Genomic DNA, 15020 nt, shown 5'->3' on the forward strand with positions numbered 1-15020 from the left:
ATATTTGTTGGTTTCTTTCTCGGATTTAGGGTGATCGAGTTCATGTAATAACTTGATATAGAGAATTGGAGCATTGGAAGACTTTGATCGAGGAAAACACGACTTATACTTTGTATAATTGTCATGTGTTTGATAATGACATTGCATTTAATCCCTTTAAAGTTGTTTTTGGTTCTGGTAGAAACGTGCAGAAGTCTGATAAGTTAACTAACGTTCTTACTCATGAATTTCGCTTTAAGTCATTTAAGGAAATTCAAGATGGAAAATTCAAAACTGACGTTTTATATGATATAGTTATGCGCTTTAATTTATTTCTGTGTTTTCTCCGATTATAATGTTCTTATAGAAGTAATTTTTTTTAAGAAATCATCGTGCTTCATCATTAGATTGTCAAGACAACGCCAATTGGGACTGGAAAGAAACTGTGTACGAGCATTGTGTTGAAAGATAAAAGGTATTATTTTCTAATTTTTCAGCATCAGATGATAGAATTTTGTATAAGTTTAATAATGACTTGAAAGATGTCTTTCCTTATGGAGTGGGAATATAGTTGATGTAACACTATGGGAAAAATACTCTGTAGCTTTATCATTTACCATCTATTTACCTTGAGTTCTTTGCTTCCATTTTGTAGTCAATGGCAACCCAAATATATAAAACAATTGGTCAGGTTCGAGACTGCTCATCAACCTACACCATCCGGTTGTTGAGAAGTTTAAGACTTAGTAAATTTGCATTATGATTTCACAATACAGTGTTAGAGTAACTTATTATTTCACAATCTGATTTGATTGTTTTTTGACCATGTTTCTTGAATTGTTGTGACCTTAACACTTCTCAAGCTCATAGTCAAAGCTTCAGTCAGAACTTAAGTTAGAGTTCGGCTTCTTCTCAACGTACTTCGTACAACGATTTTTTCAATCTGTCTCAGGTTAGGCCAATTTCTGAATTTATAAACTTAGTCATTGTCTACTTTTTTAATGCACAAACATGCTTTGAGTTTTTTTACACACAAATTAAAAATACATATTGCATTATTCTTTATTTCATGTGCATAATTTGTGCCAGGATACATAGTGCATCACTATTTGGTAAACAACTAAATTCAATCCTAACCAATTTGGATGATATTATGAGAGTTGCACCAAATGTTCGAAAGACATCAATGTCAAAGGTGCTAGCTATAGATGCACATGCGGGAGTGATGCTTAAGTTCCATTTGTTTCAACAATGTTAATTGGTCAACGAGGTACATATAATGCACATGCGTGCATTTATCTAGACTTTATAGGAAGATAAATTAGAAGTCATGGTACATTTTCTTTAGCTTAAAATCGGTTATGCTACCTTTACTTTATAAATTATATATAATTATATTCGCATACATCTTATCCATGTTAATATGCATTAAACTAATATTGCAGTTATTTTCCTGTTTAGCATTTCCCAAACGAGGTGTCAAGAATAATTCTGAAAGGAAAGCGCAAAACAGTCGCTCTAATTGATGACCAGACACGGAGAAAGTATAAGTGTCGCCTCATTACCGCAGAAAGAGCAAGCTATGAAAAATGCTTAGGTGGCAGTGATTTAATTTCTGCAGAGAACGTGTGATGGAAGAAGGTGGTAAGCTCATCTTTGATCTCGAAAAGTCACCGAAAAACTTGCACGTTCGAGTTGTTCCAAAGTAGATCTTTGCTATTGAACTATTTAAACTTCTACTATTTTGACGCATCGCTTTGGACTGTAATCGTAAACTATCTTGACTTTGGGATGCCATTTGTTCTTTTCATTTTGTCTGATGTAAATATTGGCAAAAATCCCTTTTTGGTTAGTCTATGACACTTGAAGTCTCTTTTATAAACCTAACTATTATGTAACGTTAATATGCACATTGTTGGTTCCATGTTAATTATAATGTTGTTTTAATAATCTCTTGAACAAAATAGAACATTCTCTTTTTCTACAGTAAGTCTTTATAATGCTTTGGTAAATGTTTTAGAAATGTACACACACACATATATATATAACATCTAATTAACACTGCAATTTGTTTTGTACCTAACACTTCCCAAATGAGATATCAAGGACATTTCTAAATGGAACACGGAAAACAATCACACTCATCGAGAAACAAGCTCAGAAAAGGTATAAGTGTCGCTTGATAACGACAAAGAGAGCAAGTTAAGAAAAATACTTAGGCGGCCAATGGTTCAACTTTTGCAGAGAACATATGTTAGAGGTAGGTGATAAACTAATTTTTGATCTAGAGAAGCCACCTAAAATTATGCACATCAAATCGTTCCCAAATAAAGATTTGGTGTTCATGATCTGCACTTTCAACAGATCACCTTAACTCTAATCCTAGACTAGATTATCTTCACTCATCGATGCTACTTCTTTGCTTGATTTCATCTGATGTAAATACGAGTATCTATCCTTTTTTGGTAACTCCAACAACAAAACTCTTTTTTATAATTTTGGATAATATGTAATCATAATTCACACATCATTGGTTTCTTTATTGGTTCCAATTGTTTTCATCCTAAATATTATGTCAATTCATAATCTCATAAACTGATTATATGCTCTCTTAATCAACCCATACATATTTTATGATGAATCACAATGTTCCATCATTTTAACATCTCTTCTTTCGAAGAATTTTTTTATCGAATACGTTATTGAACCCGTGCGAAGCACGAGTTTATAACTAGTAAAAAAGAAAAGAATAAAAAAGAAAATAATTTAGATGAGGTGACACTCTCCAAGGTTAAAGAGTTATAGAATTACCAAATTGCCCCTTCTAGGGGCAAAATTGTAAATATATATGGCATCAATTTTAATAAATAGTTAGTAGATAAATAGTTAGTAGATAGTGTCAAAGGATTGCAAAAGACCTTGCTACTTGGTTCACCAACACAGTGTTGAAATGAGGATAGGGAAATACCTTTTTTTTTAACAATTCACAACGAATTAAGCACAATTTAGATATTAACACGGGTCTCCTTAATGAAATCAAGATGTACATCATGATAATTCATTCTCTTACCATACTGACAGTTTAAACAGAAGAAAAAAGTTTCAATTAAAAAACAAAAGAAATTATGGGGTATACTTTGAAGATGTAACTAAAGATGGGGAAAGATTATTCTTATATCATCACTTACTGATAGCTGTAAAAAAGAAAACATCACTTGCTGATGCAGATTAAGATTCTTAATTGGACTTTTTAAGTAATAGATATCTATGCTATAATTGCCTTTCCTTTAAACTTATCTTTGGGGGCACCTGTATGCGGTTTTAATAAATCCCACGCCTCTCCTGCGGTGTATTTCTTTCGCTTCGACACTCCAATATCGGCAGCATTACCAATTGGACCTGACCATGCTTGGAATGGTTCCTTTGAATAGGTATATGTGGTTGAAGTGAAAGATATATCAGCAGGAATAGTATCTGGATCAATATGATGTGAAGATCCCAAAGGAAAGCCAAGTTGTCCATCTTGATGAGGTGGAGGGAACTTTTCACTCTTGCTCTTGGCATTTGCATGAGTAATTAGACGTCTTCTCTGTTTTACATGAAATGACAGAAACAAATTTACTCTGACTTTACTTTAAGTCACAATATCATAATCATGCAGGTGCAGATTTCTTATATTGTTAGAAAGAAAGTAGCAAACAAGTATGTGAAAGGATAGATTTCATCTCTAAACGAAGCACAGACGAAGGTAAAGATGCACAAAAACATAAAGGCATTAATACAGAAGAGAATTGTTGGAACACTAGTGTATATTGGCAAAAACTTGGAGTATACTAGTTGTTATGAGGAGACATTGGAATGTAAACACAATGATGTAGAAACTAGTGTAAAGTGTGAATTGAAAATTTTATGTCCCACATTGGGTAGATCACACACTCTAGTAGTGTTTATATATGTGGGAAATCACTTCCAAGGGAGTGCCCTTGGGTACCCACTTTTGTGAACGGAGTGAGCCAAAAATTATATAAGCGCCGCCGTCCGACCGGACTTGGGCTAGGCTGGGCCTTATAGAAATATAATTTTTGGCGCTCAGAAAATGAAAAATAATTTTTTGCTGCTCCGGGAAAAGTCCCGCACGTTTCCGCGTCGTGGGTTTGGCGGGTCGCGAACCGGGTCGGCGGAGAAAACAAGGTCGAAACCTCTCTATAAATAGAGAGCTCGGGAATGAGATTCTTCACTCCAAAACCGATAATCGAATCCTCTTCTCTGGTTTTCTCCCCTTCTCATCTCCCTCGGTTTGTGTTATTCTCGAGTGATTTCTGGCAGTGGTTTTTCGAAACTTTTCGAAACCATACTGAGGTGTTATTCTCGAGCGATTTCTGGCAGTGCAGCCTTTAATCGTACAGTAAGAATCTGAGCTGTTTTATCCTGAAGACGGCGCGGTTGCTAGTCTACCTTGCACAACTTAGGTAGTGCCGCGAAACGTCTTAAAGAAAGCGACCTGGTCGTGACTCACCCCGGTAATTGTTTCAAAAAGCTCTGTCGTAATTTTTAAATCCAAAAACAACAAGAATTTTGATATTTAAGTTGTAAAAAATCCAGGATAAATGAGAGGCTCAAACTGCTTCTAATTAAGAAGTAGGAAACCATTTTTAGCTAAGCTCATTCAGAAGAAATATAGCTAAAATAATCGCTTTAATTCAAATTATTCGAGACAAATTCAAATATCTTAAGGTACCTATTGATAATCTACCATACTTGAGTCGGATTGAGAAAGTTTGGTGACCAAATCCTAATTGTTCTCTCTACTTTGGCCATGTTTGGATAAACAACTTATTTGCTGATTATAGCATAAGCACTTATGATGATAAGCCCTTCTGTATAAGGTATTTCTATATCAAAATACAAAACAAAGTTAAATTGTTTTCATATAAGCTATAAGCTGTTTTCAAAAGCTATCTTGGAGAATTTATGAAAATAAGCTAAAAGTAGCTGTAAGCTATCTTTATAAGTTCTACCAAACAGTCTCACAAAACTTGTGTCTCAAATAATCCAATCCAAAGAGGCCCTTAGTCTCAATCTTTTCATTCCTTAAGCATTCTTAAAGACATTAAGCTCAAAGCACGTGTATTTAGCAATTGTATAAAACAAAGCATCATTAGTATGCTAGAGATTAGCAATATTGGTAATTTGTTAGAACGTACATCAATATTGGATTGAAGCTCGGCATTGGCTTCGGGAGCAGGCATAGCTTTCATAGAACGTTCACGAGTACGATGCTTCTTTGAGCCATCAACCTGAGCTTTGCTTGCAGCTCTTTGTCTGAAAATTTATAGACAAAAAAGTATCTTAGAGATGATCAAACATACCAGGTTGGATAAATCATGACTAGAACACGTTACCCAAAACAAAAGGAAAACTTTTCACTTATGACTGCTGTAAATGTCATCGAGTATGTTTTGACTGTAGGGTTTATTTATGTATAAGGCTGTTGGAAGAGAAAATTTGTTAAATAACAGGAGATTCAAAATTGTCATTGAAAAATGCAGATAATAAAATATTTTTTGGTAATATCCGGGTCAACACCCTACATTTAGTCCTCACAGTTGATATCTTCCTTCCACTTTCTCCCTCCCAATCGCTAGATGATATCTTATTTAAATATATTCAAATACTTCCAATATACATAATGGAAACTTAAGAGTAGAAATACCTCCTCACTTCATCGTCACGTCTTTTAGCATCCATTTCTTTGCTTGGGGGGTATTTTGGAAGACTAGAAGGATCACAAGCATAAGGTTCTGTGGTAAAGAACTGCAAAATGTAGGAGCAGACAAGCAGTAGTTGTAACTCAACGGGGATAGCATCTGAATCAGATTCAAGACAGTTTCATTTTATAAACTCATACAGGATAAGCCAATATTAAATTGATTTGGTCTGTCTATGAAGTGTCGACTCACTGGTAAGAGCTTGATCTTGTAACCTCAAGGGACATAGTTCTAACTTCCTTGGAGACGGTTGTAAAATGGGCAATAGTGCCACTCTATTAAAAACAATTTCCCCCCTCTTCAATTTTTTTAAAAAACTGTAGGACTCATTTATTTTTAATTTTAATTAAAAAGAAAACACCAAAAATTTGCTAAATCTATTCCAAGATGGGATTCATGTGGTTAAGATAAACACGGCTTAATACAGGGGCATCACCTCTAAGACTGCATTTCAAGGTATGATGGACTAGTTCTCCTATAGTGGCAGGTTATGATCGTCAAGCACATTGTTAGTATAGGATATCCAAAACAAGAAGCCAAAGAACCAGGTCCTAAGAAGATTTAATGTAAAGATCAGAATATCCACTGGATAAGATTGCTGTTAAGGATCATATAGCCTGAAGATTATAGGGCTTGATGCAGCTAAATATGAAGTCTAACCATTCGTATTACAAAGCAGAGCTTCACGTATGTGGTTTATGCCTTCATTTAGCTCAAAATGCAGCTTAGTCATACGTATCAACAAACAGATCTTCAAGTATGAATATACTTTAAGGATATCTATATGCACGGACAATATAGCAGTCTAAGACTCTAAGTGGTACGACTACAAAGCTGGGAAATTTCGAAAAAACCCACCTCACTTCTTAAAGCATCTGAGGCGGTTTCCCGTTCTACAGGATCAATCGCAAGAAGTTTATCAATAAGGGGTAGAGCAGACGGTGGAAAACCTTTGAATGTCTCTCTTATGCATCTCTTATATGGCTCTCGAGGTTTAAACAATGTAGCATTGGGCAACTTTGACTTCTTCCAGTATTCATCAGAAGGTGAACCGCATAGTTTGTATATCTTATGCAGTTGCTCCACCTATGCAAGAAAGAAGTTAGATAAGTTATTTGTGATTTTGGATAACTTGCTATGCTATATAAATATAAAATTCTTACAAACTACACGAGTCATGAGATAGGATATAACTAAACATACGATCTAGTGTACCACTAAAAAGGGAAATATACCATAAACATAATGATTGTGCGTACATTGTGGACAACGTAATTTGGTAGTCAGCATATTTAGGAAAATGAAATGAAATTTCTATTAGCATCTCTATATTCTCATAAATGCAAACTATAATTAGACTGAGATTACTGCAACTTATATAGACGTGACACAGAATAAAAGGGAAATGAAAATTCCTAAAAGCCAACAAAACGAGATATGTAAGTTTTTACCTCTGTACGGCCAGGCATAATTGGTTTCCCGACCAATAACTCTCCTAAAATACATCCAGCACTCCAGAGGTCTATACCCACACCGTAATCTGTGGCCCCAAGAAGCAACTCAGGAGGCCGATACCAAAGGGTTACTACACGACTAGTCATGGGATTCATATAGTTTGGATCAAAAAAGGATGCCAAGCCAAAGTCAGCAATCTTAAGTATTCCTTCATTGTCAATAAGAAGATTTGATCCTTTAATATCACGGTGAAGTACACGACGGTTATGACAATGCTCAAGTCCCGATAGCAGTTGATTCATGTAACATTTTATCTGCAATTGAAGGTGCAATTTTTAAAAACAAAATCAAATACTACAGCTTGAAAAGAAAATAAACCAAATACCAAAGAATAACATAAGTAATTAGTTCAAGGCAAACCTGGTCTAACCTGAGACTCCGTAAACCTGATTACCGGACTTGCAGCAAGTCCGGCTAAATCATGCTCCATGTAATCAAACACCAAATACAAACTACAAGACATCCTAGATGTAACTAAACCTTGCAACTTAATAACATTTGGATGATCCAACCTTCGCAGAATAATAATCTCTCTAGCCATGAATTTAATGCTCTCGGGTTCCAAATTGTCAAATCGAACCTTCTTGAGAGCAACAACTTTACCGGTCATGGAGTCTATAGCTTTGTACACATTACTATAAGTACCTTGCCCAATCTAAAATAAGATACAAGAATCATAGTCAGAACTTAATTTGAGATTCTACAATACAAGCTACAAACAGTTAATTCAATCAACCTTATCGATTTTTTCAAATGTGTCAGCCTTTCGCGGAATCCAACCAGTGAGAGCTTCTCCACAGACAGCAGTGAGCCAAGATGGCCATCCAGCAGCAACCTGTTCACCACGTAAATGCTTAGGTGGATTACTTAGCCTTGGATTCGGCTTTGATCTTCGAGAGCGTTGAACACTATCATCACTCTTCTTCTTCTGATCATTCTCAATCTCTACCACATTCTTCTCCTCACCGTTACTCGCTGTCGTCGCCGCAGAAGCTTCATCAACCTTAATCCTGTTAGTTTGGGCACCTGAACCCTTGTTTGACGAGGCTTGGCGACCAATCACACATCCCATTTCTTGAAACTATGCTTCATTGTCACTTAGCATTGCTTCAAATTAGAATAAGAATTAAAAAAAAATAAAAAAAAAATGAAAGAAAAATAGAAAAAAGGAGTGAGAGAGTGAGTTAGTGTAATAATGGTAAATAATGTGGAGTTGTTGTAGTAATAGAGAGTGGTTGTGTATGTAGTGTTTGTTTTATGGCCTCAGACAAGAAGAAAAGAAAGTGAGATCTCCTTCTTCTTATCTTTGCACTCTCATTTTCAAGTCAAACTACTTGGTATAACTCAATTTCACAATTTACAATACAAAACCATTTGTTTTTGTAGTCCTTCCACACATCAATATACGGACGGGTAGGATTTGGAGGTGAGTAACAATCTACTACTTACTTTTGCGCTTTCTTTGTGACGTAACGTAACTCCTAAGGCACCATCATGGACAATATATCCGTATTTCACAATCTTTGTAATTTCTTTTATGAAAAATTTGTAGCCATTGTAGGTGAAGTGGACTAGGGACACATCAGGGTCAAGATAGACATTGAATTCATAATATGAATCAATTTTTTATAAGTCGAATCAACCTTCATGGGTTTTATTAAATTATTCCTTAAGTTGAGAGGACATTTTTTTTTTTTTTTTGAAGATACTACTTTTTTCATACAAGAACAAATCGAATATTTGTTATTTAAAAAAATAGTGAGAAAAAAAGTATTGAAAATTTTGTAATGGAAAAGGAAGTGTCTCAACAAGACTTGAAATTGAATTGTGTTTGTCCGACGATAAATGTGAATGATGTGGGGTTATGCTGTGTGTTGCGAGACAACTGACAACCCAACTCATGTGCTACGGAGTATTCATGTTGTTAAAATCAAACAAAAATTCGACAAACACCCTTTATCCACATTAATAATTTTTCTCGTGTTTCCCTCTGCTTAACTTTCCAGGGAAAAGAAATGATATTTATACAATCAATAAAGAAATGATATTTATACAATCAATTTTTGTGACAATTTTTTCTTTTATATTAACATTATGTTTTGTTTTTACTTTATGTCTATTACTTTGGTTTTCATGTTAATAATAATTTTATTTTTTGTAAATTTATAGTTGTCATATAACTGATTGTTCAAATAATACACATCCTTTACTTGTCATAAATAGTTTTTTTTGGATGAATGTGTATGCTTATTATAGTAGCGGTTAGCTAATACTAACCCTTCTGATAGCAATTTTTTTTTGATAGATAGACAAAATGGCAAAGCCATTATAAAATCACACACAAACAAGTGGAGGTATCGGGAATCCCTTCTGAAAGCAATTTACTGTTTTGTTTCAAAATCATTAATTGTTTATTGATTTTGTCAAACTAAAACACAAATTTTGTTAATAAACAGTTAATGATTATAAATATAAAAAGTAAAATTATTGGTAAATATGAACAAAAAATGCCTCAAATTAAAATTGTCACTTAATTATGGCACTGTGTTACTGTCCTTGGCATTTCGGATGTTTTTTTTTTTTGAGAAACGAGGAAAATAATTACTGCTTAATACTCCCCTTTATCCCTAATATAAATTCTTTTAAATGACAATTGAAAAATATAGCAGTTCTTTTTTATTTTTTTTAAAACATTTTGATTTATTTTCCAAAATTATTCGTTCTTTAACTCATTTATAAATGATATGAGAAATAGAGATCGCAATAATTGAAAGAAGAGAAAGTCATAGTTACGAGCATAATAGAAAAAATAAACTTAATCCATAAGTCCTAGCTCAACTGGCAAAATGCCAAAATTGTTAGACCGGATGCCATGATCAGGGTTCGAACCCCGGTATCTCCATTTGTGTGAGTGAGTTTATAACGGCTTTGCCATTTTCGTCTATCTACCAAAAAATTAAAATAAAAAAAATAAAAACTTAAACTTAATACTTTATTGGTATTGTAAAACAGTATATAAAATGAGACTCTTTCTTTTTTGCTAAAATGACTTGTGGAACAAACAATATGACAATATTTAGATCACTATTATATTTTTTGAATAACCATTATTAGAACCATGCAATCTTCTTGTTTTTATCAGGGAAGAACCGTTTAATCTTAATTTCACGATCGAACTATTACTATAATAACTTAGGTGAGAATTTACATTATCAAATCCGCTCACCATTACAAGTCAGGTAAACCTGACTTCAATTCCCACACCCGATTAAATCGGTGGGATCTCTTGTCAAAGTTGGAGGTTGGAACATATTTGTAGAGTTTTTGTTTACTTATCTACAAAGGCAACCAACATATTATTTGGCACGACCTACCACTACATGTTTTAACTTTTAACCGCTATACTCATTACTTAATACTCATAATATTTATATTTGAGAATTAAGATGGCCAAGCTCAGAGCTTAGTTCTTGGGACCTCATTTGTCTTTGGGTTTAGAAACTCCTTTTTCATTGCTTTTGGACGTCTCTGCCACGGACCTCCTTGGAGGAGCTGAGCAGACTGGAACTACTGATCTGATTCTCACAGCTGGGGCCATATTGAATCGAGGAGTAGGCGTTCTTACCATGCCTGGATTTTGTGGGACCCCAGTTCTCAACCTTGGAGCAACAGCCATAGGTACTTCTCTATGCTGCACTGTGGAACCAGTCGATGAAGTAGGGCCCGTGGTTCTCACGGTGGAATATGAAGCTGCTGGTGATCTAAAACATCTATTGGAACTTGCTTGTGAATGTGCTATAGTAATCCTGGATGGGTTTTGCATGCTCCTATGAGAATCCCATTCAGATTTCAAACTTTGTTCTCCTACCAGTCCATTTCTACTACTACTGCTTCGAGAGCCGACATGATTCTGTCTCACATTCTCTGGAGCTGGTGATTGGACTCTTGTCTCATTGCTAAAGTTGCAAACTTGGGAGTCTTCTGCTTTTTCTTCTTGTATCTCTCTAATGGTTACTGTTGACCTACCCGTGTTTAACTGGGGGACAATTTGGTTTGAATAGTAAAATGGAGGCCTTGGTGTAGCAATAGAGAAATTTGGTCCTACAGGGAATGATGATAACTCTTTAGATGGAAAATAGAGATAGCGATCTGGCTGGATCACAGATTGCATTAGTGGATAAATCTGTGGAGCGGGTGGAATAATTGGTTGAATGGTTAGTGCCATCATTTGCTGCATAATTTGTTCTTGCTGCCAAGTCTGATAAAGAGCCAATTCGGGCGAGAAATTAGAGATTCCACAATGCTGGTATTGCATAGGATACATCCCTGGAGTTGGCTGGGTTGACACCAATGAGGTTGTAGTTGACTTTTGCCATCTATGTTGATGATCACATTCCGGAAAGTTCTTTGACCCAGATGATTGTAAGCTTGCAAGGACCCGAGCAATAATAACATGTTCTTGTTCTTCATTGCTTTTAGACTCGGATGAAAATGAGGATGAAGTTGAAGAAGATAACTGATTTGCTGACACTGGAAAGAAAATTAGAACAAATAGAATATAAAGCAAGTCCCGGAAAGAAAAGAAGCATAAGCCAGATAATGTCAAATAAAAAAGAATAACAGGCAAATTGAAAATAAGACAAAATGAGGTTGTACTATCCATGAATCTGAACTGGAAATATATATATAAGGAGACATAATTACATCCGCAAAATGCTCACATTTTCTCAATGCAGACCAAGCAGCTATTGCAGCATTTTTCTGAGCCTGTTTTTTGGTCCTAGCTGGGTCTCCAGTAAAATGCATTCCAGCAATCTCAACGGTACAATAGAAGTTAGGGACATGACCTGGTCCTGCACGAATAGTCCTATAAACAGGAAGGTTCAGTCCAGCTCTGTGGGCAGTTTCCTGGAGCAAATTCTTGTATACTCCTGTTTCATCCTGTAAACATCCAAACAACAAAATGTTACGTTTAATATATAGGGAAATAGTTGGACCCATGAGTACTGCATTTCCCTAATATATAGCATTTCCCTGATATATATTCATGAGTAGTGCTAGTAGAACCCACTCTAACACTCTTTCCAACACTCATTCTCTTACTGGCTGTGAAATTCATGCGGGTTTCATCACTTTATGTGGGGCCATTTCCAAAATCATGGGACCCACTTGAATTTCAATAAGACATAGAGTGTGGGAAAATGAGTGTTAGCGTGAGTGTTGTTAACACTTCTCATATTCGACATTGCAATAGAAGAATTTTAATATGGGGGGAAGATAGAAAAGAAATCAAAAGTACTATAATACACTTGAATCCAACAAGTGAAAATATCTAGTATTCTTTAGAGTACTGGAAATGAAAAGCACTATAATATATGAGGGGAAAAGTTAAATTGATAATCTCAAATTCTTCTATTCATTCCATTTGGATATAGAACTGTTAAATCTAATGATTCAGACATCTTTTAAATCCTTGAGGAAAAACTACAAACTACAATAGATGATAAAAAGGGAACATGAAGTTTTTTTTTAAGGAAAAAGGGGAACAAAAGTTAGAATCCATTTGTATTTTATTTATCAACATCAGGATTCAAAAGTCCAGTAAAGACCTAAATGACAATGTATATTTGGTCTTCATGTTGCCTGGTTACTGGTTAGCATATTTGTCCAGTAAAGAGAAAGTGGTACATTGACCAGGTATAATTCATAAAAAAAAACCTGGGAACTGAGCTTATACGTAATAGATACAAACTGAGCTATTAGTTTATAGCAGCATAGCTCTTACTTCATAGTTCATATAGCTGATAGAGCAATATCAGTGTAAACAACAACAACCAAGTCTTATCTCATTAAGTGGGGTCGGCTAATAGATCAAACAATGTCATAATGTTCTATCATACTACATATCACTGTAAATAAAAATTAATATTCTATTGTCGGTTATTTTTATAGGATGGAGTTCTCATATAAGCTACCATTGAACCACCTATTTTTAACAGTTATTTCATTTATTTTAAAATATGAAGCTAAAATTATTAAGCCCTGACTTCATAATTCATATCAATTGACACAAAACAGTGGGATCCTAACCCTATGATCATCTGTTCTAGTATTCAAAATCAAAAGCATTATACGTCAAATTTCTCACCAGAACTCTAGCTGCCAAAGTTCTAGAGGGACCTCTGGTTGCGAGTGTGTTGAGAGCTACCTCAGCTGCAGCATGTTCGGCCTGTCTAAGAGTAGAGCAAAATGTAGGGCTTTCAAAGGTTTCTCCATTGAAGTTGACAGTTACCTTGAAACGAGGAGCATGATCTGGCCCTTCACGAATGCATGAATAGGCCGGCAAATTAAAACAGCTTCTTTGAGCCAACTCTTGCAACCGGTTCTTATACATGTCTGCACAGTACACTACACACAAATGAACTTGCCAGCAGCCTAAGATAAAAAGCAATTTGTTTTTTTTGTAAAGCAAACGAGCTTTGAATAAACTTCTGTTCAAACTATTAGGATAAATAATTGCCCCTGCAACAGATTCTATCCCGGTGCGGTAATAAATGGATACGATGACTAACAATACTATATGAATATATGGTAAGCAATTTATCACATGCTTTTTTTTTTTGAGGAAAAGCAATTTATCACATAATGTGAGTGAGTTACTATAATATTATCCTCTACATTTCTTTCTCAACATTATTGAGTAGCACAAAACTCAATGCAACCTAACATTCTATGCAGGCAACTACATGATCTATAAAATCCCAACAACTTAAAACATGCAATGCAACATCTGAAACATCTCAAATTCTTTGTAATAGTTCACTATTACACCAAATTTTAAGAAAACAAAAATTCTCTGTAATCACATGCATCAAGCACAAAACACACTTTCAATTTTAAGTGTTTACGCTCCTTAAATTTTGAATCAAATACATCAACTTTTGTTGACCAAATGTCGACCGAAGATAGTGTAATAAACTCAACACAACAACACAGTCATTCCATGTAAAATAAATAAATCACAGTCGAACAAAGAGACAGTAAAAACACCGAAAAATGAAGCAACTGAATCAGATCGAAAATTCAGACAAAAACAGCATGCGAATTGCATTAATAAAATAAATTAATAAAATAAAAGTAAAAGAGCATAAAGCGTGGAGTGGAATGGAATCAAACAAACCTCTTGAAGGATCTGCGTGTGCGTGTGAGGGAGCAGAGTTAGGCGACAAATTTTAATTTAACTCATTTCACTAAATTTTCCACAGAAAAGTAAGTCATGGAAAGTTTAGGAAGAAACATGATAATAATTAGTATTAATATTTTTTAGTGTTAGAGTTTACACAATTAAATATGGAGAAATGAGATGTCTGAGGTTCTAACTTCGACCTCTACCTATAATATATAATATGTAATATCTCTACCAACTAAATTCACGAGGATATATTAATATTCTTTTATTATGATTTATTGCCTACTAGAGCTACATTCATGCTTTCTGCTTCCAGAAGCAAGGCCCAAACTAAAAACTTTTTTTATTTAAAATTTTACAAATGCCAAAATTAAACTTTTTTTGTTTTTGTTTTACACACCTTTTTCGATGGAGTTAGTCCACTTGATCCTTCTAAAATAATTGACCTTTTTGTAAAAGAAAATAAAATTGATTTGACATTTGCAATTTTTTACTTTCGGTTTTAAAATGAATGTCAATTTATTTCGAAAATTGTTTTAAAGTGAATGTCATTTCAGTTTTCAATACAA

General features: G+C 34.6%; 2 protein-coding genes across 3 annotated transcripts; both read right to left on the bottom strand.

Annotated features, from left to right (window-relative positions):
* Positions 1 to 2983: 2983 nt before the first annotated feature.
* On the bottom strand, positions 2984 to 8662 carry LOC11420855 (probable serine/threonine-protein kinase At1g54610). Its single transcript, XM_003626320.4, has 7 exons — positions 7999 to 8662; positions 7633 to 7917; positions 7199 to 7516; positions 6606 to 6833; positions 5693 to 5793; positions 5184 to 5301; positions 2984 to 3568 (listed from the first exon to the last, which is right to left on the bottom strand). The coding sequence occupies exons 1-7, from the start codon at positions 8332 to 8334 to the stop codon at positions 3245 to 3247; spliced, it is 1710 nt and encodes a 569-aa protein (XP_003626368.1). The 5' UTR covers positions 8335 to 8662; the 3' UTR covers positions 2984 to 3244.
* Positions 8663 to 10394: 1732 nt separating this feature from the next.
* Positions 10395 to 14585, bottom strand: LOC11432263 (double-stranded RNA-binding protein 2). Of its 2 annotated transcripts, none has more exons than XM_024769357.2 (4): positions 14443 to 14585; positions 13411 to 13670; positions 11984 to 12203; positions 10395 to 11792 (listed from the first exon to the last, which is right to left on the bottom strand). In XM_024769357.2, the coding sequence occupies exons 2-4, from the start codon at positions 13654 to 13656 to the stop codon at positions 10741 to 10743; spliced, it is 1518 nt and encodes a 505-aa protein (XP_024625125.1). In that variant the 5' UTR covers positions 13657 to 13670; positions 14443 to 14585; the 3' UTR covers positions 10395 to 10740. The 2 variants fall into 2 exon arrangements, with proteins under 2 accessions (XP_024625125.1, XP_003626369.1); XM_003626321.4 differs by having other exon boundaries at positions 13411 to 13658; positions 14443 to 14580.
* Between the last annotated feature and the right edge of the window lie 435 nt (positions 14586 to 15020).

This window comes from Medicago truncatula, chromosome 7 (assembly GCF_003473485.1).
Source record: "Medicago truncatula cultivar Jemalong A17 chromosome 7, MtrunA17r5.0-ANR, whole genome shotgun sequence".
Taxonomy (NCBI): Eukaryota; Viridiplantae; Streptophyta; class Magnoliopsida; order Fabales; family Fabaceae; genus Medicago; species Medicago truncatula.

What these genes read in the sequence shown, in the direction of transcription:
- LOC11420855 (XM_003626320.4), bottom strand. Translation starts at nt 8,334, where the DNA reads ATGGGATGTGTGATTGGTCGCCAAGCCTCGTCAAACAAGGGTTCAGGT. An exon ending in TCAGGTTTACGGAGTCTCAG is followed by an intron (nt 7,517 to 7,632) that starts GTTAGACCAGGT and finishes CTTCAATTGCAG; the next exon opens with ATAAAATGTTACATGAATCA. An exon ending in TTATGCCTGGCCGTACAGAG is followed by an intron (nt 6,834 to 7,198) that starts GTAAAAACTTAC and finishes TTTCTTGCATAG; the next exon opens with GTGGAGCAACTGCATAAGAT.
- LOC11432263 (XM_024769357.2), bottom strand. Translation starts at nt 13,656, where the DNA reads ATGTATAAGAACCGGTTGCAAGAGTTGGCTCAAAGAAGCTGTTTTAAT. An exon ending in CTTTGGCAGCTAGAGTTCTG is followed by an intron (nt 12,204 to 13,410) that starts GTGAGAAATTTG and finishes GGATGTTTACAG; the next exon opens with GATGAAACAGGAGTATACAA. An exon ending in TTGGTCTGCATTGAGAAAAT is followed by an intron (nt 11,793 to 11,983) that starts GTGAGCATTTTG and finishes TTTTCTTTCCAG; the next exon opens with TGTCAGCAAATCAGTTATCT.